Genomic DNA, 27,744 nt, shown 5'->3' with positions numbered 1-27,744 from the left:
AATCACTAATAATTAAAAGTAACCATATATCATAATTTATATCATTCATCACAAATCCAAAACATAATTTATGTATTCAAATATACTTGTTCAATATAAATTGTAATATAATTTAATTTATATATTAAAAATATATATTCATTATTAATTCTAATTATATAAAATAAATATTTAACTCATTCAAATTCCAATACATATAAATGGCAATGGGCATTCACAACAATTTTCATAGTCACAGAGGCACACTTTGCTTACAAATACAAACACATTAAATGAATATTATGCTAAGTCCAATTCACCTCTCAAAACTAATTTATTAAAATATTTAATTTAGTCTTTGGAACCTAATTAGTATCTAGAATCTCTAAATTGAGCTACAATTAGCCAGTGTTTCACAACTAGCATGAAACTTGCCTAGCCAAAAACAAACTAACATTCTTACCTTGAATAAGCAAAATAAAAGCAACAGAAAAATAAAAGAAAAAAAACCAACAAAATAGTAAGAACAAGAATGTAAAAGTTTCAGGTCTCGGTTGTGTTTAAGCTTATTACAATCTCTCCCATAGAAGAGATAGGTAGTTTGCTCCCTGAGCTCAATTTGTGCACATCCTGGCTTGAACAAATGAAGATTCTTTTCACCATATTGCAGAATTCACTGAAAGAACATAAAAATAATAATATCCCAATCAATATATATGGGATATTTTATATTAATAGTGAGAAAGAAGTTGTTACATAAATAATTGGTTCATATAAACAAGGAAGTTAATGATGGTTAGTTTACAGTACTATCTATTCTATTAACAAAGAAAAGTAGGTATTCTCCACTTTTTCATCCCAAAGTTACCAGACATATTCTAACTTAACTTTAGCATGCATTACAATTAAACAAATAAATCAAATACGGTGATCAACAAAAAAAAAAAAATATATATATATATATATATATAAAGTCGTTATCTAATCATCATATTACACTATACCTCTTCACTATTCTCATTAAGCTTCAGTTCACCCATATCTCTAATAGTAACATTCATGCCAAATAAAGCAACAAAAAACATATACAAATATATATATATATATATATATATATATATATATATATATATATATATATATATATATATATATATATATTAATCGCCATTGCCTCCAAAACTTCTCTCTTATATCCTTCTTCCTTTTTACCAACAAGTTTGTATGTATGTTCCTATTAAGTTCTAAATTAAGCTTGAAGCGTTATAAAGTGCATGATTCTTATTAATAACTTCTACACCTACAATTTTTTTTACATATAATATAATTTTCTTATTCTATTCCATTTTCTGCATTACATGTTTTCTTAACAGCACTATATATTACTGTGTATAAAGAGATACTCACGGCCATGGATCATCACCAACAAGCATCATATCCCCTTCATCATCAGTGAAGACAGTTTCCCACTTATTCCTGTGTTGAAGCTGTCCCTTTATGTCAAACATCTTCTCCAATTCATCTACAAGTTGATCATATCCATCCAATGTGGTCAAATCCACAGCACGACCGACCGCAACCCCCTGCATTTGAACCTTTTTGGCATGTTTTGAAACACAACAAAAGGCTTACTTCAGTAATTTTTCATACAAGACCATAAAACACTAACTTTATCATCTAAATGAACAACACATGTGACATGTCAAGCACCTTAGTGCAACTTCTGCTACAAACTTGTTTGCTTTGAGTCTCTTTTGGAGATACTAGTAGTTGTTCTTGGTTCCATTCTTTAGAAGCCTTTGAGAGATCAGACTCGTGGTTTACATCAGTTTTGCACTCAGAGGCGACTCCAGACGCATTCTCTACAGAAAGAGAGTTGTTCCTTGCATGATCAATAAGGTCAATCCCAAACAATCTATAGCTTGTAGCAGCCTCTACTTTGTTGATGTTCTTGTCAACCTGGTCAAGGAAATGATCATTGTTCAATCTTTCTGAGTGAGGTTTCGAAATAGGCCAAGCTAAGATGCTCTTGTTATCATCGGTTGTGTCCTGATATAATTGAGGAGAAGATAGCCAACTTGCTTCTGTCTGATTCATTGATATACCATTGTTGTTGCTTTTACTGTTATGATGCCTCATGTGGGAACTGCTGTCACTCCTTTTGCTTTCGGTCATGACCCTAAGTTGTGTCATATCACACTGTGTAAGTCCAGCATCCCAGAAAGTAGGTGCAGCTAATGGTGTGTCTCCTTTGAAAGTGAAACGCAAGTGTCAAGAAAAAGATTAATCAAAACAAGAATTAGAGAGTGAAACATCATTTTGGACCCTAAAATTAGCACCACTTGGAACTTTGGTCCTTGATATTCTGAAAAACAACAATTTAGTCAGTCAAATTGATACCACTTGTCAGTTTAGTCCTTGATATTACGAAAAGGAAAATTTAGTTCCTGACTTCAGCTACAGTCAAGGACTAAATTCTCTTTGTTAATAATGTTAGGGACCAAATTGATTGATGATGTCAATGATATAGACTAAATTGACCGATGGTTATCAAAGTTGGGAATTAAATTTGATTTTTCATAATTAAGAACCAAATTGATTGGTGATATCAATTTCAAGGACGAAATTGATGTTTTTTACTTAGAATTGGAAAGGATTAAAAGTGGTAATTCCTCACCAAGATCCGGAACTTCACTTGCTTGTCGAGGCCTTTTATTCTTTATAACAGCAGGTTGAGATGACGTAGTAGGAACACAAGCCAGAATGTGTTCTATCTCCCATGATGAAACTCTATCAGGTCTTGGAAAAGATGCAGGTTCATCCCATTGAACCTGGAAGTAGATGATAAAAATAGATGAATACCATACAACCACAAAAAATAAGAGGACAATTGCATAGTCAAAGATGACAATACCTTAAGAGATCGCCAATTTGAATTCACCCAGTGAGGGGAAATATCCTCTACTCCAAGTATTGTGCCCGAAAATCTGATAAACCATGTTTTAGAATATCTAATGAAAATGTCACATCACAAAGACACTAACTATAGCAGTAAATTTTGGTACCTTTTGTCATTTTCAGGGGATTCATCCCCTTCAAACCTCATCTTGAATCTCATACCAACATTACATTTTTGGTTGATAGCCTCTAAATACTTGTTCACACTAACAATGAACTGGCTTGTCCTAAGAAAACAAAATCTCCATGTCAACAATCATCCATTGATTACTCTAATAGTAACATGAGAGTTTCTACTTTCTACTTATTTTTGCAACAAGTAGAAGTTCTACCTTGGCTTATAATATACAACAAAAAGAGTCTGAGTTGCTACAGCATGAGATGCAGTTGCAAGAACTCCTAGGTGCATGCTCTGACTAGAAATCACAGATGATGGCATGCTGCTCTGCAGAGGAGCAATACGCCTCACTCCAACCCGCAATTCTCCATTGTTCCCTCTACACACAAAATCTTATTTGAATAAGGGTTGCATAGTCAAACAGATAAAAATTCTTACATGATTTTATCAAAGTTTTAAAATTTAGTCACTATTGCAATTTTATTGCCATCATTAATATTGTGGAAAATTACAGAAAAAGGTGGCTGATGTGGATACAATTGCAGTCACAAACACCCCCAAAAACATTGATGATTATGGCTTTCATTCCAGTCGCGGATAGTTTTTTAAAAACCTTGGATTTTATAATAGAAGATATCTGCTGAAACATGTGAAGGAAACCAACAAAAGTGAAAAAAATCAAATCAAATTTACATACCTCAGAAACACAAAGGTGTCTCCAGCAACTAATCTCTTGGAAGTCACAAAAGTACTCCATCCAGTTGTGAGCAAGTGTCTACGTGGCTGACCTGGATAGAAAGGAAAATAGATTAAAGGCAAAAACATTAGGCCACTAGTAAGTAATACAAACCAGAAGGACCCAAATGAAAATTTCTCACATCCTTTACCTCTAAATATATGCTTAAAGCGCCATTCAAAGCCCTGGAGATCCTTGGCAACCAATTCCTGAGTTGGTGTTGATTTAGACATGTCCTGAGATGAAGAGAAGGAAAAAAACAGATTTTTTGTAAACATCACAAGGAAACATAGATTTGGTATTGGAACCAAAATAAAATCAATAAAAAAGTTAAACCAAACCAAAGAGATAGTATTATTACCAATGCTGGAAGGCATTCAGTGGCATGCTTCCTGAGGACAGAGAAGCCACCATGGGTGCTTGTATCAGAGGCAGTTAAGACCTTACAGAAGGAGTGAACTCTTGGCCTTGGAAGTTCAGCAGGGCATGGATCGGGGCTCGTAGGCTCAGTTTGCTAATACATTTGTTCCATTAGAAATCTAAACAATGGGAGAAAAGAATCTAATCTAAGGTTGATCATGAAATAACTTTGAGAATCATAAGAGGCCGCTACATCCTTACATTAGATTCCGGCACCAGAGTAATCTGTGCATAAACCTCATCTGTTTCTTGTTCAGCCTAAACATGTCAAAGTTCAATGTAACTTTAGTTTTCCACCCTACCTTATTTACAAAATCCCATAACATTATATTATATTATTATAAATATAAAATAGCTTAATACCAAACTGTATATTAGGATCCTGCTTCTCAAAAGTGAACTATTCAGTTTACAGGGTTAAGTAATTAATATCAGTTGAGAAAATCAAGAGTCCATGTTAGGTGCACATGTGTAACAAATCATTGAAATATTGGAATATTAACAGCTGATTTCTCATCAATGACTTAGACTAGGAGCCAAATCCATACTCAAGAGGCCAGTTAATCATTAAACCATTTTCTCAGAAACCAAACAAGATTTTTATTTATTTATTTATGAAATCAAAATAAGAGAATTTAAAAGGAAGGAGAAAAGAAGGGGAACTCTACCAAAAGTTAATTAATTAACAACATAAGACCAAATTTTACATGGTAAGTTGGTAACTCCAAAACCAAGATGAATATCTGGCCAATTTTTCAACAACCAAACAAGATTTATTCATTTTTTTTCTTTTTTCCCTCAAAAAATAAGGTGGTGGAAGAAAAACGAAAGAAATTAGGATCGTAGAGAAAATCCAGAAAATTACCAGTAAATGGACGTTGACGACACGACAAAGGATCTTGGAGGAAAGCTTGAACAGTGGAATCCGTTGGTTTAGTTCCTGATTTGTTGATACTTCTAACTACAGCCGAAAAAAACATATAGAGTAAGAAAAATCAGTTAAACAAAATTAGAAAGAAAAAAAATCCAACACCACCAAAACATTCTGACACAACCTACTACCCCAGATAAAAGGAACAAAGAATTTTCCTTAAAAAAAAAAAAAACTAACTTGTTCCATGTGACCCTGAGGAAAATAGAAGACCCTTTGGCCTGTACGTGGAACTTCCACATGGGGTCCTGCGCACGCCTTCCATAGTTGCTCATAGAGCTCATCTTCTTCTCCACCGCAGCCACCACAGTTCAACGACATCGTTTAAGGTTGTATTGTAACCAAGTAAAAAGTTGATGATGTTATTGTTGTGGTTGTTGAGTTCAGAGGTTGTGACTTGTGACCAATGAATCTAAATCCGTGACATCATCATTGTGGTAATAGATAGATAGTAGCAGGAATGATGATGATGATCGCAGTGTGATGGTGTCACAGATGATAACTGAATGGGAATGATTATGCGTTGACAGAGAATTTATGAGAGGAAGCAGCTTTTGGAATCGTGTCTGCAATTAGTATAAGCTAATACTATGCTACCTCCTGCTACCGTTACACACACTCCTCTCTCTCTTTCTCTCTCTCGCTTTGGGGTAAGAAAACGGCGTTCTTGAAATGCTACTACCACATAACAACTCTCCGTGGGAGGTGTGTGTGTCCGTTTTATAATAAGGCTGTCATTTTTTTAAGTGTTGTGTGGCACCTGTGTGTGCTTCTCTTTTTTTCTTTTTTCTTTTTAACATTGCTAAAGCAATTCTCTCATGGGTGTCTAGATTTATTTAAGATAATGGTCTTTCTTAATAAATATTTTTTTCACACAAATGAATTTCAACCTATCATCACATATTTAAAAAAAAATTTATCTATCAATTATATCATATCTTATTAATTAAAATATCATGTTATATTTGTAAGAATCATATATTATTTAAAAATATGGTTGGTTACATTTAAATATTCTTGTGAATATCCTCTAAAATTCAAATAAACCGGCCCCAAAACATATGAACATCGGGTGCCTGGCCAGTGGCCACTATGCTAACTCATCTTTTTTAATTATGCTAATTCATCTTATTGCATATTATTTAACTAATTAAATTGTACTCCCTTAATTTAAAACTAATCTAATAATATGCTTTAAATGAGGTATTAAACTAATTTAAAACTCTTATTGTTTTATCATAAAGTAAACAATTTTGTTATCAACCAAATTTTAAGGCATAAAATAAGTTGTTTGATTCATGGCAGGAAAAATGCATGTTTGTTTAACAAATAGTTCTTTTTTTAATTTGTTGAAAGTGCTTCTAAAATGCCTAATTAGGCTTAATTCGATCAAGGAGAATGCTAAATTTTTTTATTTTTAAAAAAAAATTATATATAGTTTGTTATATTCGCAAAAATTAATTGAGATTTACAAGATAATAAGAATTTCAGTCCCTTCAATACGTATGTTCCGTTATTTTATTTTTTTTATTCAGGTACGATCCGTTATTAGATAATAAATGTTTTTTTACTGCAGATCATAAAAGTTAAAGTTATTTAAAAACATTTAATATTTTATCATTTTTTATTAAATCAAAAACATAAAATTATAGATATAAATTTAAATCAGTCAAAAAAAAAATCAAATGAATGATAACTTGTTACATACAAAATTTATTCAATATTTATCATATAGGAGTGTATTTCAATCTGACTAACAATTTGTCACTCATTATTGAGTAATTACATATTTTAAGAGTGTTACATATTATCTGAAGTTCTAAACTCATATCAATAGAACTTAAAAAAAATATTTATTCCGTCAAAATAAATAAAAAATATTTTTTGCTAACATTACTATTCGTCTATTCGTACAATATTTCTTAAATATAAAAAACATTAATTAACATGTAAATAATTGCATAAGTTTCTTAACCACTATAATGTGAATATTTGACTTTCTGATAAAACTGTGATGTATATAAAAAGCTTGGGTCCTTTGAATAATTATCTATTTATAATTTAGTCATATTTAAAAATTTTGATTTCTTCTAAAAAAATATATTTTATGAGAATCATACTCAAATTATCTCCCACAAACATATTACTAATTAAACTACAGCATTGGATATAATTACATAAGCATTCAGAGATTAGTGGAGTATCTCTAGAAGAATAATCAAATTTCCACTCACTAATCACCAAACCATGTACTAGTAGTAATTTTGAGTTTTTCACTTTGGTTGGGTAAAACGGATGGCGCGTGTAACGGCAGTGTAGTAACAATAATCACAAGTTGGATTGGTACGGCGCATTGAGAAGTGTGACTTGTGAGGTTGGCGTAACGGAACGGAAAGTTAACGGAATCGTGACGAGAAGTCAGTCACCGTTAGTACCCATCCCTTTCCATGTCTGCTTCGAAGCAGGCAACAGGGTTGGCTCTAGTTACCCCGGCAGTGGCAGTTTTGTCATTTTCTTTTGATGCGTGCCAGTTTTTGTTACTGACACCAATTGTGTTTTATTTTCACAAATTTCATCCTTCTATAGTTATTATTTTCATAGTATGTACCTATATTATAGATTTTATTGAATAAAATTCTTTTTAGAAAATATATTTTATTAAATAATGTGTTTTTTCTTAAATATTAGATATTTAATTATTTTCTCCAAAAAAAAGTATTTAATTGTGTTTTTGTTTAAAGTATTGGCTTTAATCAGTACTATTAAATTTATTTTAACTTAATTTTAAATTTTAATACATTATATTAAAATTAAAATATATAATTTTACAAAAAAGGATTTTTTTTCATATCATTATAATATTTATCAATTCTAATTTAAATTTATGTTTTATATATTTTATTGAACATATCAATAAAAATTATAATTCTTTATTTATAAATTTATTTTTTATTTTTTATTTTTATTTTCAATAATAAAAGTCTTGTTTCTTTAATTTATTACTAGTATAATTTAATTTATAGCCTTTTGACATTAATAATAAATTATACTTTATTATCTTAATTTATTTTTTATTAATTTCATTTAAATTTAATAACACTCTGTAAAAAAAACTTGTTAATTTTTTTACCAAAACGAGAGTGGTAAGAAGTATAAAAAAAGAGATAAGTGAAAGATAAAATAAATAATAGGATAAAGATAAATAATAAAAAAATGAATTATAAACTATAAAAATATTAATAAAAATGTGTGTAAGAATAGTATTATTTTTTTTTCTAATGATTCTAAAAAATGTTGATAATTACAAACCTTGCCACTAATCTTTGTGGCCCAAGTAAGGACGTCATCATCAGTCTTTGTACGGGTCCAACTTCTTTTTCTTATCTCTTTCTCTCTCTTCCTCCTTTTTCTTTTGTTTCAGACATTTTCCAGCTAGAAAAGAAATATGGTGTAGCAAAACTTAGTTTAGTGGTCCTCCTCCACCACTTTTATTTTCATGAAGACCCCAACAGATGAAAATAATACTAATAATATATTATAAAAAATAAAATTTATCAAAAGATTAATAGTGGTAAGATTTTTTTTTATAAATTGTTACTCTTAATTTTAAAATTTATATTTTTGAATTAAAATTTAAAAATTAAAATATCATTTAAATTATAATTTTTTTAATAAAATCTTAACATACAAATAGTTTATAAAATACTATAATTATTTCTGTTCTTATAACCTAAAATCCCTTAAGAAAAATAGGATAACTTCTTTTAACGGGTAAATATATTCGGAGTCTCCTTCATCAATCTAATATAGGCTTCGGGTTCAAATTTAATTCATTGCATAAGTATATTCAGCGGGGTTACTTCTTGGATGTTCTTGTATGAGAATTGGATGTATATGCAAGTCCTATACTTCTATTATTATTTATCTCATGGTAGATATTGTGAATATATATATATATATATATATATATATATATATATATACGATAATAAAATGTAAACGTTTCTGATGACAATCTGGAGCTTAGATAAATCTGTAACTGCTTTTCTTCTGTAGGTCTAAGTTTTTTTAACGTTGTCATTAATATCCTAGGTAGCCTTGACTGTTACTAGTGGATTATTAGGACTTTTTAGAGTGATGAGATTTTAAAGGAAAAGAGAAAGGATAACAACTTTTATTTTTTAAAATTAAGAAAATTATATAATGTTTATAATAATAAATAAAAGATTAAAAATCGAATTTGGGAATATTTAAATTTATTTATTTAATTTATTTTAAAATATTGTATTAAAATTTTTATTAAAAATAAAATTAACCTTTTTTCTTTTTCTTTAAAATTAAATTTCCGAAATAACTATAATGTCTGTTTAATCAAGACATCAACTATTGGTTGTTTGACCTACACGACATCGAGCAAACAAGCATTTGGTCTTGGATTTGAAGGCTTGATTTTTTTTATCAGGAAAAAAAAAAGTATAATCAAATAAAACAAATATCTAATCCCAGCAATCAGTCTAAAGTCTAAACATCTTAATAATGTAATAAAATATGTATGTGACTATAAAGTAAACCGATACATCTATATATTATCTATAAAAGAGATATCCTTGGAAATTTCTAAAATACTCCTATTTAAGATTGTGACACTTATTCATTTCTTTGATTTTTTAGTCTTTCAGCCCTTTCATTTTTCACTCTTCTCCTTCTTACAGGTGTCTGATTTTGCAAATTGTGGCTTTTACACGTGTTTGATTTTGCAGATTGTGCATGTGCTGGCCTTTGCTTCTTTACGTGGTTTCTTGCATTTCATTTCATCTGTGATGCTTCAGTTTGTGTTTTTTGCTTTTCATTTTTCCACATACAGACCAAGTTTGGGTTCTCTTTGGTGCTATTTTGATGTATGTTTTCTTACATTGCATGTTAGCTTATGATTTTTTGGCTTTTCTTTTCTTACATGCATATTACCTTTTCGGTTTTTCGCTTTTGTTTCGGTGTTGTTTTCATGTTTGTTTTGTTACATGCATGTTATTTTTTCATTTTGCTCTGTTGGACGATGTTTGGTTTGCATGTTTGCTTATCGTGTTTGTCTGTTCGTGCTACTTCTGTTGTTCTGTTTTGTTGCTGTTTTCATGTGTATTTTCTTACATGCATGTTAGCTTCTCATTTTTCTGTGTCAAACGAGGTTTTGGATTTTTTCTTAGCTTATCGTGTTTCTCTTTTCATGGTGGTTTTGTTGTTAACTTTTTCCTTGCAAGATTATCGGCATTGTTGCATTTTTTCGCAGTATTATGACACGTTCTCCAGACAAGATAAAGAGCATCGATGGCTCAAAAGAAACTCTTAAACTTAGTGTGAGGATCAGTGATCTATGATTTATTGGCACGCCTAACAAATCTGAGCAAGCTGAGATGGTGTTTGTGGACTCCAATGTATGCTTCAATTTTATGTTTTTTTTTGTAGATTTATTACTTATTGTTCAGGCCATTGTGTTGTAACTTTAATGCAATCCAGGGTGATGAGATCCACGTTGTTTGTAAACAAGACCAATTGAAGTAAAAAAATATGGACTTGAAAGAAAATTGTACTTATGTCATGCACAATTTTAAAGTGCTAAAAAACAATGGTCAGTACAGAGTCTGTGATCACCAATTTAAATTGGTGTTTATTGGGGTTACTGTTATAAGGGAGTGTGTTCTAGAGGACATCCCTTTTAGAAAATACATGTTTGCTGGATTTGCGGATGTTGTGGCTGGCCAGTTTGAACCTGGGCTATTGGTTGGTATGTTAACTTATATTTTTGCAATTGAGTTTATTTTGAAAGTTCTGCTCTTTTTGGAATAAAATAACATTCCTTGATTTTCCTACTTGCTTTAGATGTTATTGGTGTTGTGGAGGAGGTTGTCTTTCGCCAAGTTTCAGGAAAAGGTAGAAGGGTAGTCTTTAAACTAAAGGACTTGAGGTAAAGTTCGATACTTGGTAACAATTTGTGTCATATGCTTTGTCAAGTTGTGGGTATGATTACATTATTATTAACTGATTGTCTCATAACTATTTGTTTTTGATAGCCACCAATTGCTATCTTGCACTTTGTGGGATGATTATTGCTTGCAGTTTTTAAAGTTCTTAGATGATTATGAAGGTGATGGCCCAATTATAGTTCTATTGACCCATGGTAGAATAAAGGAAGCTCAGGGTATATCCTTATCTTGAATTTATTGGTTCTTCTGTTTATGCTATTGCATGTTATGGTTCTATTTTTTAAATGATTTAGGATCTTATCCCCCATCAGTCAACAATTCTTTCAAGGCTTCAAAGTTAATTATTAACCAACCGGTGATGGAGATTCAAGAATTCAACGAATGGTATTTTTTGTATATGTTATGTAATATATGTTGACCATTTTTTGTCGTTGATTCTATATTTGTAGGCTTGCAGAGTTGGGCATTGAGGCCCGCTCAGGTTTTAAATCCCATGGTGAAGGAAGTACACAATGAAGGGAGTACACAACTTTCAGGTTCTATCTAATTATCATCAAAGGAATCATTCTTTGGAAAGGCTGAGGCAAAGACTATTGCTGAGATTAACACCATCTCTGAAGTAATCATCTTATAGATTTTAATTCTTTACCCCGCACCATCTGAAGTTTTTTTAGCATTTGATGTGTATGTTGTTTCACACAGGAAATTGTTTGTGTAACTGTTGGCACAATTACTAGGATTGTTCTGGACAATCATTCATGGTGTTATACAGCTTGCATTCAGTGCCATAAAAAAAGTGATGCAGAGATGGCGCCCTTCACATATGCATGTAGCAAATACAATAAGGAAGTTGTGCTTAGGTCATTGTTATCTTTTAAAATGTTGTGTATTCTTCATACCTTCATCATTTTTTCATTGTTGGTACATATGGTAGCAGGTATAGGCTTGAGGTGATGATCAACCACGGAGATGAAAACACAAAATTCCTGCTTTGGGACCGTGAATGCAGTGAATTAATTGGTCAATCAGCTGATGCAGTTAATAAGCTTAAAATTGAAGTGCGCTTTTGGATTCAAAAGTGACTCTTTATCTTTGATATGTTATTTTTTGTTTGTGTGATACAATTATTCTCTTTGCACAAGGATGGTAATGTTGATTTGAATGCTTCACCCCAAGCACTTGATAAGCTGCTGGGTTATGAACTTGCTTTCAAGATAAAGGTGCAACCCAAGTTCAAGAATTCTCCTGTTTTGAAGTGTTCAACTGACTCAAGCTTAATAAATGTTGTGATGGATATGCTAGCTGATGTTGAGGTACTGTTCAATGCAAGTTATTTGACATTAACTATTGTGAAAACTATGTATTCTATTCATACTTATTTGTTTTGCATGGGTTGTGTTATCTTCAATGTATGTCTTATTCAGACATCTTCAAAAATGAATATCCCAATTTCTGATTCCAATCATTCTGCCCAACATGAATCTGTGAGTTTTGATCACTGCTCTTATTTTTTAATATGATCTTTCTTGCAACTCTTCCATTTTGACACTTCATGACTTTCAACTTAGCATTCAACTTATTCATTGCTATTTGTTTTATCCAGCAATCCGTGTCTGTGACAGTAGACCATCATCCACTGCTTGGACTCCCCTTGACACCTACAAAGCGGCAGGCATTTCAAGATTGTGATGATGAAGCAGGGACCTCTCAAATTTCACATGCGCAACTTTCATCCAACAAATTAAAAAAACATGGCACAATTTAGTGCATTTGGTTGCTTGCAAGTTGTGCTGAACAATTTTTTTTGCCCTGCTATTTGTATATTGTAAATTGGCTCCTACCTTTAATTTTGTTGTCATGGTGTTCCTTTAAAACTTTGATCACAACTTTTGTTTAAATTTGAATCTTATTTTGTATCCAAGTATTCTGGGATTTTAGTTCTGTAGTTTATCCGATGTCACCTTAATTATTGCACTATATTTCAAAATCCTTATTTGTTCAATTGTTAAAATAAATATGGACAAAGCATGGTTATATTAATGGTTATAAAGGCATGTTTCAAGAAACTCGACAAATTCTCAAAGTTGATACAATACCTATGCAAATGTTATGAATTCAAATATATCGTGAGAGATAGAACAAGTAAGATTTGGAAATACAAATCACAAATTGCTAGACAGAAAGTTCAAAAAACATGTTCTTCACAATCATGATAACTTAAATTTCAATCAAAGTTTTAGAGGGTCATTAAAGCATCTGATTTTAAGGTGTACATCCTTAATTGTCTCCGCACAAAGTATTCACAGGAAACAAATTAAAATGTTAGAAATAATTACCACGAAATATTGATCACTGGGACAACTAAACCAGCATTCATATCTGATTAATTTTCTAACAACAGAATATACACACCAAGACAAAAGTATCAGCTTTCGAGTCTTGAGAAACATGATCTTGGATCATCAATGATATGTAATTAACTGTTTATTTATTATCAATCATCGTTTAGCATCATTTGTTATTTTAGATGGCATTTTTGGCTTGATTTAACTTTAACAAATGCAGAATCGGATATTTTATAAATTTACTCCATCTTTCATCATATCCCTCAATATGATGTACAATTAATATGACAAGTAAAAAAAACAATTTCTCCTTAGGTTAACATCCTACTTCTGCCATCCATAACATTTTCCATATCAGATTTCTTATCGATGGCGCCAAAGCATAGGTATAACAATGGCTATGAATGCATGTCTAATCATTTTAGTGCATTTAATTAGCTGTCAGCATTCATAATTTTAGTGTTTTTCCTTATGCTTACTGTTTATTACTTACTTTTCAAGTTTTAATGTGGCCGTCAAAACCATGGCTATAATCATGGCTATACATGCATGTCTAATCATTTTTATCAAAGTATGATCCATTTAACCAGTTGTCAACATTGATCATTTTAGTCAAGTTATGTCTTGGTCCGATTGGAAATAGCATTTATTTTCTGCATGTCCATGGACTTCTGGAATTTTAATTTACCATGTATTGTAACATTCCAACAAGAAATCACTAAAAATTTTATAACTCAGTCAAGATTAACAACAAGCATCAAGAACATGGATAACCATCAGCATGCAAATCATAGTGATACAGCACAAGCCAGGATAAAGAAAAAAGGTATCAGGCAGCACAAAGTTAATGATCAGGCTCAAAATATTGATTGTAAGCAATTCAAAATATTATCTTCCAAATTACAGTTAATAATTGTAATTATTTTATTGATTTAATAATACAATATCCACATTTTTTTTCACACAAAGACAACCAAGTTGTAAGGTGCATTCAATATTATGGGAATCCATTCCACATTAAATAGATTCCACTAAACTTAGATTTAATTCACTTTTTTAGCTAATATTCATGATTCATCAGAGGATAAGAGTTCTGAATTAACACAAGGTACCAATCAAAATCTACTTTGTCAAATTAATTCTCAACATTATAATGTTATAATCTGATCTAAACGCAATTTTCATAGGCCCTGCTTCAGTTTCTTCACCTGAAAGTCAAACTATATGTCCTCAGCTAATTAGCCTGCAATTAATAGAGAAGGTAACAATTAATATTCATAAACACTATGTTATTAGCTTAGCCTCGAATACCTTGCACTGTACAGAACTGCTTTTGTTTATCGTGTTCTAATTTACATGTTTTCCTAAAACATTTTCAATAACCAACCTCATTTTGCCATATGTCATTAAACAATTTCAGGGTATTCTGATCTTGGTGACCAACTCATGCAATGTAGCCACTGTAATGCAAATATGTGGTATGATGAAAGAGTCTCAAAACATAAAAGAACTACGAATCCAAGATTCAGTTTATGTTGTGGAAGTGGCAAAGTTGAACTTCCATTGTTACAAAATCCACCTAAATATCTCTGCCAACTTTTGTATGATCATGGTACATCTAATAGTAAAAATTACCAACAGAACATAAGGATATATAACATGATGTTTGCCTTTACTTCTGTTGGTATTAAGTTCGACAAATCAATTAATCATTCAAGAGGACCTCCTACAATAAGAATTCAAGGTCAACCATGTCATAGAATAGGTAACATGTTACCAATTCCTGGGAAAGAACCAAAATTTGCACAATTGTATATCTTTGACACAAAAAATGAAGTGCGGAATAGGATTAATGCAATAAGGTAGTTAGTCTTTCATTGTTATTATTATAAATGCACAACATTGATCAACAATGTTACATTTTAACATATTTCAATTGTTTATTCTGCATTGCTAATCTTGCAATCATCATATATATAATTGTTTGCTTTGCTCAACAGTCCACATAATCAAATTCAAGAGCACATTGTTTCACAGCTTAGTGAGATGCTGGATGAATACAACGTGCATGCAAAAATTTCAGGATGGCGAGAGATAGATTGCAAGATGCTCAAGTGGATAATATCAAGTTGAAATTGATTGCTAATCGTGAAAAAAATGGTCGTACATATAATGTACCTACTGTTCCAGAAGTTACAACACTAATAGTAGGCGATTTTGATGCAAATTTAAAAAGAGATATTATTATTGAAACTCAGCATGGATAACTACAAAGGATTCATGAATTACATTCTAGCTATCTAGCTCTACAATACTCTCTCTTATTTTCTTACGGGGAAGATGGATATAGACCTTATATCCTACATAGTAGTCCATCAGATGGTAAGAAAAGGAAAAGAAATCGTCTTACAATGAGGGAGTGATTTTCTTACAGGCTACAATGCAGACCAAATGAGTCAAAAAAATTTGTTGAATTCTAGGAGACTATTCCAACAATTTGTTGTTGAGGGGTATACTATGGTTGAATCAGAAAGGCTTTCTTACATCAGAAACAACCAAAAAAAACTTCGAGTTGACAAGTTTTGCAGCTTACAGCAGTCATTGGATGATGGAAGCACAAAAGGCCTAAATAAAGGTAAATGAGTCATTTTGCCTTCAACCTTTGTTGGCAGTCCCTGCTATATGGATCAACTTTATTTTGATGGTATGGCCATATGTAGCCATGTGGGCTTCCCAAATTTGTTTATTACTTTAACCTGCAATCCAAACTGGCCTGAAATTCATAGATTGTTGAATTCGTTAAATCTGAAAGCGACAGACAGACCAGACATAATCTCCAGAGTCTTCAAACTAAAGTATGAACAAATGCTTATGGACTTGACAAAGAATCACATGCTAGGAAAAGTTATTGCATGTAAGTTGATTCTAAGTTTGGTGAATTTATATTATGTGTGACATTGTTATTTTACACTGTCAATATTAAGCACACAACCATATCTAATAACTTTAATTGTTGTCTATTAACAGACTTACTAATAAATTGCAGATATGTATACAATAGAATTTCAAAAACGAGGGCTGCCTCATGTCCATTTGTTGCTTTTTTTACATCCTGATAACAAATACTCATCCTCGGATGAAATTGATCAAATTATATCAGCAGAGATACCTTCACAGCAAGATGATCCAGAACTGCATTCATTAGTAAAAAACCATATGGTTCATGGCCCATGTGGAACTTTGATCCTGGATCTCTATGCATGAAAAAAGGCAAGTGCAGTCGTTTCTATCCTAAAATGTTCCAGTCGTATATTGTTTTAGATGCTGATGGTTTTTCGGTTTATCGTAGAAGAAACAATGGTCACACAATTGAGAAAAATGGTGTTATAATTGATAATAGGTATATTGTACCTTACAATCCAAGATTGCTCAGAAAATACCAAGCACATATCAATATTGAATGGTGTAACCAAAGCACTTCTATCAAATATTTATTTAAGTACATCAACAAGAGATGATAGAGTAACTGCTGTTTTGATTCATGAAGATAATGATCAAACTCACAATGGTGGCACTCATAATGATGAGATCAAAGAATATCTAGATTGCAGGTATTATTAAAACTTGATCTCTAATTTATCTGACGATCATTGTTTTAATAGCTACATCTATCTTCCTGACAGATACATATGTCCCTGTGAATCTACTTGGAGAATCTTTGGGTTTCCAATACATGGCAGAAAACCCGTTGTTGAAAGATTACACTTCCATCTTCCAGGCCAACATAGTGTTCTCTATGAAGACCATGATGATATTGATGATGTATTGTCTAAGCCAAGTATCTCTGATTCAAAGTTTATTTCATGGATGAACACCAACCAAAATTCTGTTGAAGGAAAAAATCTTACTTATGCAGAATTTGTTTCTAAGTTTGTATACAATCAGAAGAAAAGATGTTGGCACCTTAGGAAGAAAGGCTACACCATTGGCAGATTACTATGGGTCCCACCAATTACAGGGGAATTATTTTATTTGAGAATGATGCTTACTGTTTATAAAGGACCTACCTTATTTGAGGATTTAAGAACAATTGATAATGTTCAGTATCCTACATATAAAGAAGCATGTTTTGCTATGGGATTTTTGCAAGATGATAAAGAATTCATTGAGGCAATAAAAGAAGCAAAATACTGGGGTTCAGCATATTATATAAGAAAGCTATTTGTGTTGTTACTTTTAATTGCAACAATGAGCAAACCTGAACAAGTTTGAGACCAAACTTGACATTGGATGGCTGATGACATTGTCTATAATTATAAAAAAATCATCAACAAGTCCAAGTTAGAGCTAATTTCCCATGACACAAATCAATATTGATACGACATATAATTTGACTTTTTTCCCTTTTGTGTATTAGCATTACAGCTTAATGATAGAACTCTTTAAAATCTGGTCTTGCTTGAAATTGAAGAATTGCTGCAAGCAAATCAAAGATCACTTAGAGACTATCCTTCAATGCCATATCCAGAGGATGCGAATTGTCCAGCCTATCTAAACAATAACCTTATATTAGCTGAACTCAATTACAAAAATCAAGAACTTAGATAAGAGTTTGAACATCTATTTTCTCAGATGACAGGTACATTAACTACAGAGCAATTTACCCCTCTAAAAATTATTATGTCCATTTCCTTCTTAGCTTTTCTCATCTAGAAATTAGTATTTCAACTTGATTCATTTTTCTTTAAATCTAACACCACATATCGATAATTCTAGACGAATAAGCATCAATTTACAACCAGATTGTTGAAGTTGTTAATAAAGATGAAGGTGGTATGTTTTTTCTCTATGGATATGGAGGTACAGGAAAAACATACATTTGGAAAACACTTGCAAGTTCACTAAGAGCTGACAATAAAATTGTAACTATGGTAGCCTCTAGCAGCATAGCTTCTCTGTTATTGCCTGGAGGTAGAACTGCACATTCAAAATTCAAAATTCCAGTTCCAGTTTTTGAAGACTCAACATGCAATATCCATCAAGGAACTCAATTAGCTGAACTATTAAATCAGACGAGTCTGATCATTTGGGATGAAGCACCCATGGCTCACAAATTCTGTTTTGAGGCACTTGATCACAGTCTTAGAGATATCATCAAACACAACTCAAAGGACAGTAAAATCTTTGGAGGCAAAGTCATGGTCTTTGGTGGAGATTTCCGACAGATCCTGCCAGTCATTCCAAGAGGCAGCCGCTCTGATATTGTTAATGCAACAATTAATTCCTCTTATCTATGGGATCATTGTCAGATCATGAGACTGACAAAAAACATGCGCTTACAAAACAACATGCAAGCAACAGATCAAGAAGAAACTGCGGCTTTTGCGCAATGGATTACAGATATTGGTGATGGTATTATTGGAGATGAAAATGATGGCTATGATACTATTGAAATTCCACATGAACTATTAATCACAGAATATAACGATCCTATTCATAGTATAATTAGCTCTACATTCCCAGATCTATCTCATCATCACAATAATCATGAATACTTCCAAACCAGAGCAATATTAGCTTCTACAAATGAAATAGTACAACAAGTTAATGATTATATGCTTACAATGATATCAGGTGATCATATACTAAATTATCTTATTTTGATTTTCATCTTTTAGTCAACTTTCCTGGATTTTACATTTTTGGTTGATGAACTTGTCTTTTTATGTCTAAAATATTGATAGGTGAACAAATGGAATATCTAAGCTCTGATTCAGTTGACAAATCCGAAACCATTGAAAGTTGTCATTTCCGCTCACTCACAACTAAATTTCTTAATTCATTGACAACATCTGGCTTACCCAATCATTGTCTCAAACTCAAGATTGGAACACCTATAATGTTATTAAGGAACTTAGACCAAACTCAAGGGTTGTGTAACGGTACTAGGTTAATTATCACAAGATTAGCAAAACATGTTATTGCAGCTGACATAATTTCTGGGACAAATATCGGAGATCATGTTTATATCCCACGAATGTCTATGTCACCTTCACAGTCACCATGACCTTTTAAGCTATTGAGGAGACAATTTCCAATAATGCTTTCTTATGCAATGACAATTAACAAATCCCAAGGACAATCCCTATCTTTAGTTGAACTTTACTTGCCAAAACCAGTTTTTTCACATGGTCAATTATATGTTGCATCATCAAGGGTCAAGTCAAAGAAAGGACTTCGAATTTTAATACATGATCAGAACAAAAAAAAATGACTTCAACCACCAATGTGGTTTTCAAAGAGGTCTTTACAAATATTAAAAGGTAAATCCAATTTATTTGGGATTGCAAATTTAATTCTAAGCACAACAGTATTTGCTTCTTACTCATATGATCTCTGATATACAGTTAAAACATCATCAAATGAGCCAATCTATAATTCATCAACTTCAAAAAACCAGTCTTCCATTATGGAGTGCATTTTCTTATTTGCTGCATTTTAAATTTCCATCTCTTTTCATGAACTCCAAATTAACCATTTCTTTCATGAATTGCACGAAAGAAAATAAAATGCTTATCTCAATTTAAATACTACCATTCAGCAAATGAATTCTATATGTTATTCTGGTTGTTTTCCTAGGATAATACACTTATTATTATTCTTTTAGTAGAACTATTTCTCTTTTGTTAGATAATCAATTGCCATTGGAAAATATTATCTCTGCCAAATCATTACCGATTTCAACATTAGACAGGTCATTCATCTGATAATGCAAATTGTATTTATAACAATAAAAAAATTTAACTTCCTCTTTGTTATATTCAGCAATAAAAATACCTCTTCACCTGCCTCCACCACCACAACCCTTCATACTCATTATTCTGCCAATTCATGTCCAATCTTTGAATGTAACATTCAATGCTCCACAGTTTCCAAACAACTTAACTTGCCACCACTTACACCCCCCAAAAGCAATGACCCTTCCATCACCCACTACCTCACATCATCAAACCACCGTTTCTTTTTCTACCACCTCCACTTCAACTCTAAGCAAATCATTCTCTCAAAGTGACTAGCACCATGACTTCCGCTTCATCGACTGCCTCAAGCAAGGTAAGCCTAAACCCAATACCTCAATTGCAATTTAGGACAGACATATTGAACAATTCTACCTTTGAATCCATGATTGTCTCACTCAACTTTCTTTCGTGTGCCAAACCCCTAATTCAATTTTCCCTACTTCTACTTCATTTATTTGTACCCATTGTCTTAGGTTTCTTGCATACTACGTTATCATCTATGTTACTCTTTAGATATTAGCAACGTTTAAATCCACATTTTTGCCCCTCACACTTTTTGCATTCATGTTGTGCTTTTATGGCAATGCATGTTCTATTTTGACATTTTGTTGATACTAATTCAAAAACCTATTCCAATGGTTCTGATATTCTATAGTTAAATAGATAGTAAGAAATTTAAATATTAATTTAGTTTTCTTCATTGCTAACGAGTGGTGAAAATTATCCAATAATTTAAAATGATGCTACTATATTGTCACTATCAATGGACCCTAGGTAGCATGTCATCTAGAATAACATTTGAATCATGCATATAGGAAAAAACAGTCTATCAGTATCCTGTTTGATTATGCCCCAGCCTAAACAAAACACAAAGAAGATTAAGTTAAACCTTTTTAAGTGCCTATTAAATTTTGTAGCATTCTATTACCATTATTTCCAAGTATTGTATTAAGCTTCAGAGTTGTTCGGTTATATACATCATCTGTTATGTTCTTTTTATAATGCTGATTCTGTCCTTTCAAACTTTCTTGCTTTTGGTCTTTAATTCGGGTTATGAAGTGTATTTTCTTATTTGTTCGGTCATATGATCTCTGATATACATCATCTGTTATATTCTTTTTATAATGTTGATTCTGTCCTTTCAAACTTTCTTGCTTTTGGCCTTTAATTCGCATTATGAAGTGAATTTTCTTATTTGTTTGGTCGTATGATCTATGATTAAGAACTTTTGGTGCTGTTGTATTTGCTTTTGGTGCATTTTCTTATCTCTGCTTTATTTTCTTCACCCATGGTTTGATCTTTTACTTTCGTTACTCTGCATGAATTATACATGTTCTGTATTGCTTATTTTCATGTCTTGGATCCAATTTCTTAGGTGTTATATTATATCCATCTTCCCTTATGTTATTTTGATTATCCTAATTTACAACTCTTAAATCCAATTACTACTACATTGCAGCAACACCCCAATTTAGACCTGCAGACAATTAAATTGGTCAATATACATGTTCTTTAAATGCTAACTCCACTTTTTTTTCATTGCATTGCAATTGAGATTCCCTGCTATCAGACAACCATTAATATTGCAATTTAAAGCTGCGTTCCATTGTGACAAGGTTAAATCAAATGCTTCCTTTCCATACTTTTTCCTTTGCTGCTTTTGATATTGTTTTTCCTTTTTAAAATACTTTTTCCCCTTGCAGGATGCCATAGAAATACCAGGTTTTTATAAGCGGCAATGGCTACCTAATTATCCAGAAATTGTAGAGTTTAAATATGATGGGGCAACTTACAAAATTCAAGTCAGGTAACACAAGGGCAAACTTTACTTTGCTGATGGCCTAACAAGATTGAGGACAGAATTGCAGATTTATGAATCAGTGATCATAAATTTCCTAGCCTGTGACCACCACTCAAAATTTGACCTCCACTTCACTCCACCATTACACCAACAGACATGCAAAAGACGCCGCGCATCAAGGAAACATATTTGGACCTATGAAATCACCCAATCAATGCTAGGGGCACCATATCCACTGGTAAAATATTCATATCCGTTTATATCTTCTATACAAATATTAATTTCAATGCCTAACTCTTTTTTTTCCCTATAGCAACTTCCACCCTCTATCACACAATGCCTAATCCACTGTGGTGATCACATGACAATTTTGAGAATATTCGGACCTCCACTGCAATGGAATGTAGTTGTGCTTGACAAGGGAATTGGTGATAAGTATATCACTCAGCCTTGGTATAAATTCTTTCAAGAAGGTGATTTTAGCCATGGAAACGAACTCTCATTCTACTATAGGCGTGCTGAAAAAATCTGGGAAGTTGTTATTAGACGTGCAATTGATTGGGATGACAACGACATAGATTAGGAAAACCTATTGTGTTATTTTGCAAAACAATGTTACTTATGTTTGTTTCCAACGTCTTTATATTTATCTTCTAAAAATTTGACAATCGATCAACTCTACTATTTAGAACTCTTTAATATGAATGTTATTCCTTTTGTCTTTTTACAATATCTTTCTTTTTATTCATCCATCGAAAATCATTTAGCGAAAGACCTGTGCGTATGCACGGGTTACCGACTAGTATATCATAAAAATAGAGTATATTGTCTTAAACTTTCACCCAAAACATTTTAAATAAAATCTAATTTGTCAATCTAATTTGTCACTCAGTGATTTTTTTTTAAGATTTGTCACTCATTAATTGTCACAATACTTAAAAGTTAAAACACATAATTCAAAAGTAATAAAATTAAATGACAAAAAAAAATCCTTGAAAAATATAGTCCAAATTCAAAAAGGTAACCGATGTGATTTAAGTGATAATATTAATATGTTTTTAGAGATTAAAATAATAATAAATAATTAAATTTAGAAACTAAAGTGATAGCATAAAAAAATATAGATATCTTTTTGTTATTAATTCTAATGACTATTGATAGCGTCTTATATTTTCACTTTTCAAAGATCAAATTCATCATTTATCTTTTATCTATGAAAACTCATTTTGTAATCATTTTCATTAAAATTAAATAGTCTCTAATATCTATTTTAAGTTTAAACATATGAAGAAAATTCTTTGAACAATTATTTTTAACATTTTGCTTCTCAAGCAGTAGAAAAGAAGCACACTTTATTTTATTTTGATTGTTTCACTTCTTTTAATGGGTCGAGTAACTAATGCACCTAATCATTGTCCTTCTTTTAAGTTTGGCTTAGGACGTGAATAAAAAGCACTAGTGTGGATAAACATTCTTTAGGGAAAATGACAACAGTAAAAAGACAACTAAAAAAGCCAATCACATTTTACTTATGTGTGTTCTGCTGTCTTGTTTATAATTAGAAACCAAAGTGGAATATCTTATGCATAACCTTATTACTCGACACATGTCTTTCTGACAATAACATTAAAATGAACTATGCTTTAAAGTAATGATGAGTTGTGTGCTTAACCACTGTCCTTTTCTTAAACGATGTGGTTGAGAATTGAAACTTCATAAGGGAGAGAGAGGTAACAAGTCAAGCTGAAGGATAAACTGCCTTAGACTTTGTCCGCACACTTCGTATAAATTTAATCCATTAATCATAGATATTAATGTAGATTACTATTAATGTATCTGTTTATTTAAGGTCCAAAAATTATTTTTCAATTTATAACATAAAGAAAAAAAATTATATATGAAACTATAATTATAACTTTTGTCATTATTATTATTATTACGGACAGAAATTCAGGTATTATTATATTTGTTTGTGTGTAATTTTTTATTTTTTAGTAAATAAAAAATAATTGAGAGACGTAAATAGTTATGGTGGCTGAAGAGTTATATTTTATAATATTTTTTGTGTCTGTAATTTTTTCGATAAAAAAATAATTGAGAGATGTAAATAGTTATGGTGACTCAAGAGTTATATTTTATAATATTTGTTGTGTTTATACTTTTTTCGATAGGGGCCATTAAATGGAATGTGTCAAATAGGATTTTTTTTTTATTATGATATTGATGTTTACTTTCTATCAAATTAAGAACCTAGACTAGTGATTATTTTAGTAGAATCTCTTGTCAATCATTTCTTTTTTACCTAAATGGTGTGTGAATATGAAATTTTGCTATAAAAATTTAAGTTTAGTTTCAGTCCAACCAATGGCGTGTCGGTAATGTATACTAAAGAGAATATATTTTTATTATTGTAATAGATTATTATTATTATCTTAAGGACCAATTAGACAAAAAAAAAAGTTTTGGGAAATGATATAAAATGAAAGTACCCACAATGATCATTATGGATAGGTTATTATTGTGATTGCGCTCTATATGCTTCTAAGGGACATGCTGCTGATTCGCCCACCACCACCACCACGCCCTCAAATCAGGAATGTTTTTTCAACTTTTTTAAAACCTCATCAACAGACTAAAGACAATGAAGCTTTAAACCTTAGTTTAATCACTATGCAATGAATTTACACTTGGTTGCACATGTGTGTAGGTGAGAGAAAGAGAGACAACACTGTTTCTGGTGGGCATTGTAATTCAGTATGCAGACCCCATGTGGTGACCACGTGGTTTGGTTGGTTTTTCTTAGCTAGCCTTGGCCAGCACAATCAAGAGATTTCATTTGGAGTTAAACTATTTTCTTTTATTTATTTTTTAAAAAAGGAAACTAATTCAATTGCCTATTAGTTAGCAAAAAAAAAAAATAGTGTACTTATTTTAATTAGAAAATTAATTGACTTAGTGATGAAGCCACTTTATATCATCCATAGATTTTGAAAAGTGGGGAAGGAAACTCAACTTACATTTTGTTAAGGGAGGAAATGCAATTGGCATAATTTATAGTATTAGTTGGATGCCTTATTTCTTTTAATAAACCACTCAAAGGTCGGCCCAACATATTCATAAGCTTAAAACGATTTTTGAAATGAGACTTTTTTGTTAACAAAAAAAATGAAATTTTTTCTTTTGAGAGACTGAATCACATAGATGGTGCCAATGTTAGACTAAGAGAGAGAGAAAGATTTTTTCTTTCAAGAGAAAGAGAGGGAAAGATATGAAGAATTGAAATTTAGACGTGTTTATTGATATATAGGACTAAAGAAGAATGTTATTATTTTTTATTTAAAATTAAAAGAATTAAATGAGTAAATGAAATATTAGCGGATTTTTCACTCGCATGTAAGATCAATCAAAGGACCTCATGCATAGCAGCGCGGAGTGTTATCACTAAGTTAGAGTCTTTGATAGCACATATGCTTAATATACATATATTAAAAGCAAAAAAAATTATTTTTTGGTAGGTCTAAAGTAAGAGCATGGACTGTCTTACCCTTGGACCGACTTTGATTATCACCGAATGAATCAGCGTTTTCAATTAGGAACTATGGATTCATGTGAGGATTTTTTTTTTTTTTTTTTTATTTTTTGGTTTGTGGGTGGGGGGAAGTTTAACCATTTCATTGTTTTATGCGTGCACACATTTGGTCACAAACAATAAAATTAAATTAAGTTTTATGCGTGACCCAAGTTGACCGTACCTACTTTTGACCTTATTTTGAGCCCTGCCTGTTCCACCTTCTCTTTTAGGTATATAGACTATAGTTGAGTATTGACTGGCCCAACTTCTTGTCATGCCTCAATTACCCAAGAAAAAACCAAGGCATGCACTGGTAAGTGGTAACCTTAATTACTTTTATTCCCTCTTTATATAACGGCTTGTGCTTGGTCTCTTATTTTGTGAATTTAAACACAACAACGGGTAAAATAGGTTCAATTATATGTAAAAAATAAGAAGGCCTAAAGAAGTGTTCCCATACAATCATCAGACTTTTCAATCATGTTCTTTTAACAAATACCCTTCACTTAAAAGTACTATCCATCGAAAGAGAAATGGATTTCTTGCTGTTTTTTTATTTGTAGGTATAAAAACCTTTTTGAAAGAAACAAAGAGATGAGATTTGAATCTATAATTACTGTTTTTTAATTGGTGGTTAGATAAGCATTGTCTACGCAAGAAAGATCCATTATAGAAATAAAGCACTCAATGCTAGACATGCTATTATTAGTAACATAAAATGCACCCATTATAGATTTACTGTTTATTCTGTAACCAACTACAAATCATTTTAAATTGAAGAAGTAAAGACATTGTACATAAATTACATTGAATAATCAAGTCTCTACAGTTCAGTAAAAAAAAAAAAAAGATCAAGTCACTACCGTGGTGAAGAACTTAATTACATCGTCTTTTTTTTAAAACAAAATTTATGTTGAAAATTTTCAGATGTCAATTTCTTTTTATTCAAAAGAAAAAGTTGAACTTGGATACTAAGAGATTTAAAACAATTGATGCATGTTACAACAATATACTAAGGGAAGGTTTACTGCTGAAAAAGTTTATAACTTACATGAGCTTTAAGAGCCACAGTTCTCTGAATAATATGAGCAAAAGTGAAGTCATGTAGGAGCCAAATGATTGGTGAAGTAGATATCTAGCTAACGGGTAATCAAGTAGGAGACCATGTTACAAAAGTTTGATTTATCAGTTAGATTAGGAATCCTTATAATCAAGAAGATTAGTGTTTATGGCTTAATGGGTATGGCGGCTAAGGTAACAAAAATAAATTAATTAATTAATGCACCCAAACTCCTAATTTATATATGCGAGCTTGGCAGTGATTGCAGATCGATGATCATACGCAAGATTTGATACACACTCACGCACATAAGTCACTAAACATTTATGCTTCATTGAAATTACAAGTATCAGATAATCAACTCTATTCACTTGCAGAAAATGAATGAAACATGGTACAAGAGCTTCACAGGCATACAAGGTAGAGAAAACAGCAACAAAAATGCATGCTCAACCTGACCGATTTACTTAACTCCTATACTATATTTAATTTTGTGCTAAGAATTTGACTGATTCATTAAATTAATTAATCATCCGAGAGCAAGAAATAAAACAGATAGCGAGCACTGGTTTTTGTTGTTCCTTTTATTCCTTCTTTCGTGGGGCGTTGTCTACAACATGTGAAGTAAAATATTCACTACCCACCACCAATATAAAAAATAGTACATGTTGAACCACATATACTTTATATGAACCGCTAATTAAACTTGATAAGTAATCATTACGTCAAATTAGCATTGATGGGCGCTGAATAATGAAGACTAGCCTTTTTAGTAGCAATAGAATCAACGTGTTTCCCACCTCCGAAAAATTATTTGGAAAAAAACAAACTAGAAATGATGCATATTTATTGAGGGAATAGGCAATTTAGTTTCTGAGATTGTATCAATTTCGCATATTAATCTCTAACTTAATATTAAATTCAAAATAGTACTTATCTTTGCATAAGTGTTGCAAAATTGTCCTTCCATTAAATTTTAAAATAACGTCGTTAGTGAAGTCAATTTTAGTACCACGTGGACTATCCAACGTGGCACTAAAGGATGAC

The 27,744-nt window shown here is 31.6% G+C and overlaps 1 protein-coding gene and 1 pseudogene across 1 annotated transcript; one reads left to right on the top strand and one right to left on the bottom strand.

The window, feature by feature from the left end:
* Positions 1-294: 294 nt before the first annotated feature.
* On the bottom strand, positions 295-5,841 carry LOC100799088 (auxin response factor 9). Its single transcript, XM_003529058.4, has 13 exons — positions 5,323-5,841; positions 5,077-5,172; positions 4,413-4,469; positions 4,153-4,305; positions 3,943-4,027; positions 3,753-3,843; positions 3,270-3,434; positions 3,045-3,164; positions 2,894-2,966; positions 2,657-2,810; positions 1,690-2,228; positions 1,387-1,574; positions 295-655 (listed from the first exon to the last, which is right to left on the bottom strand). The coding sequence occupies exons 1-13, from the start codon at positions 5,461-5,463 to the stop codon at positions 523-525; spliced, it is 1,995 nt and encodes a 664-aa protein (XP_003529106.1). The 5' UTR covers positions 5,464-5,841; the 3' UTR covers positions 295-522.
* Positions 5,842-10,863: 5,022 nt separating this feature from the next.
* On the top strand, positions 10,864-22,649 carry LOC100814749 (uncharacterized; annotated as a pseudogene).
* Positions 22,650-27,744: the final 5,095 nt, after the last annotated feature.

Source organism: Glycine max, chromosome 7 (assembly GCF_000004515.6).
Source record: "Glycine max cultivar Williams 82 chromosome 7, Glycine_max_v4.0, whole genome shotgun sequence".
NCBI lineage: Eukaryota > Viridiplantae > Streptophyta > Magnoliopsida > Fabales > Fabaceae > Glycine > Glycine max.
Note: the sequence above shows the minus strand (reverse complement) of the source record. Positions and strands in the feature narration are given on the sequence as shown.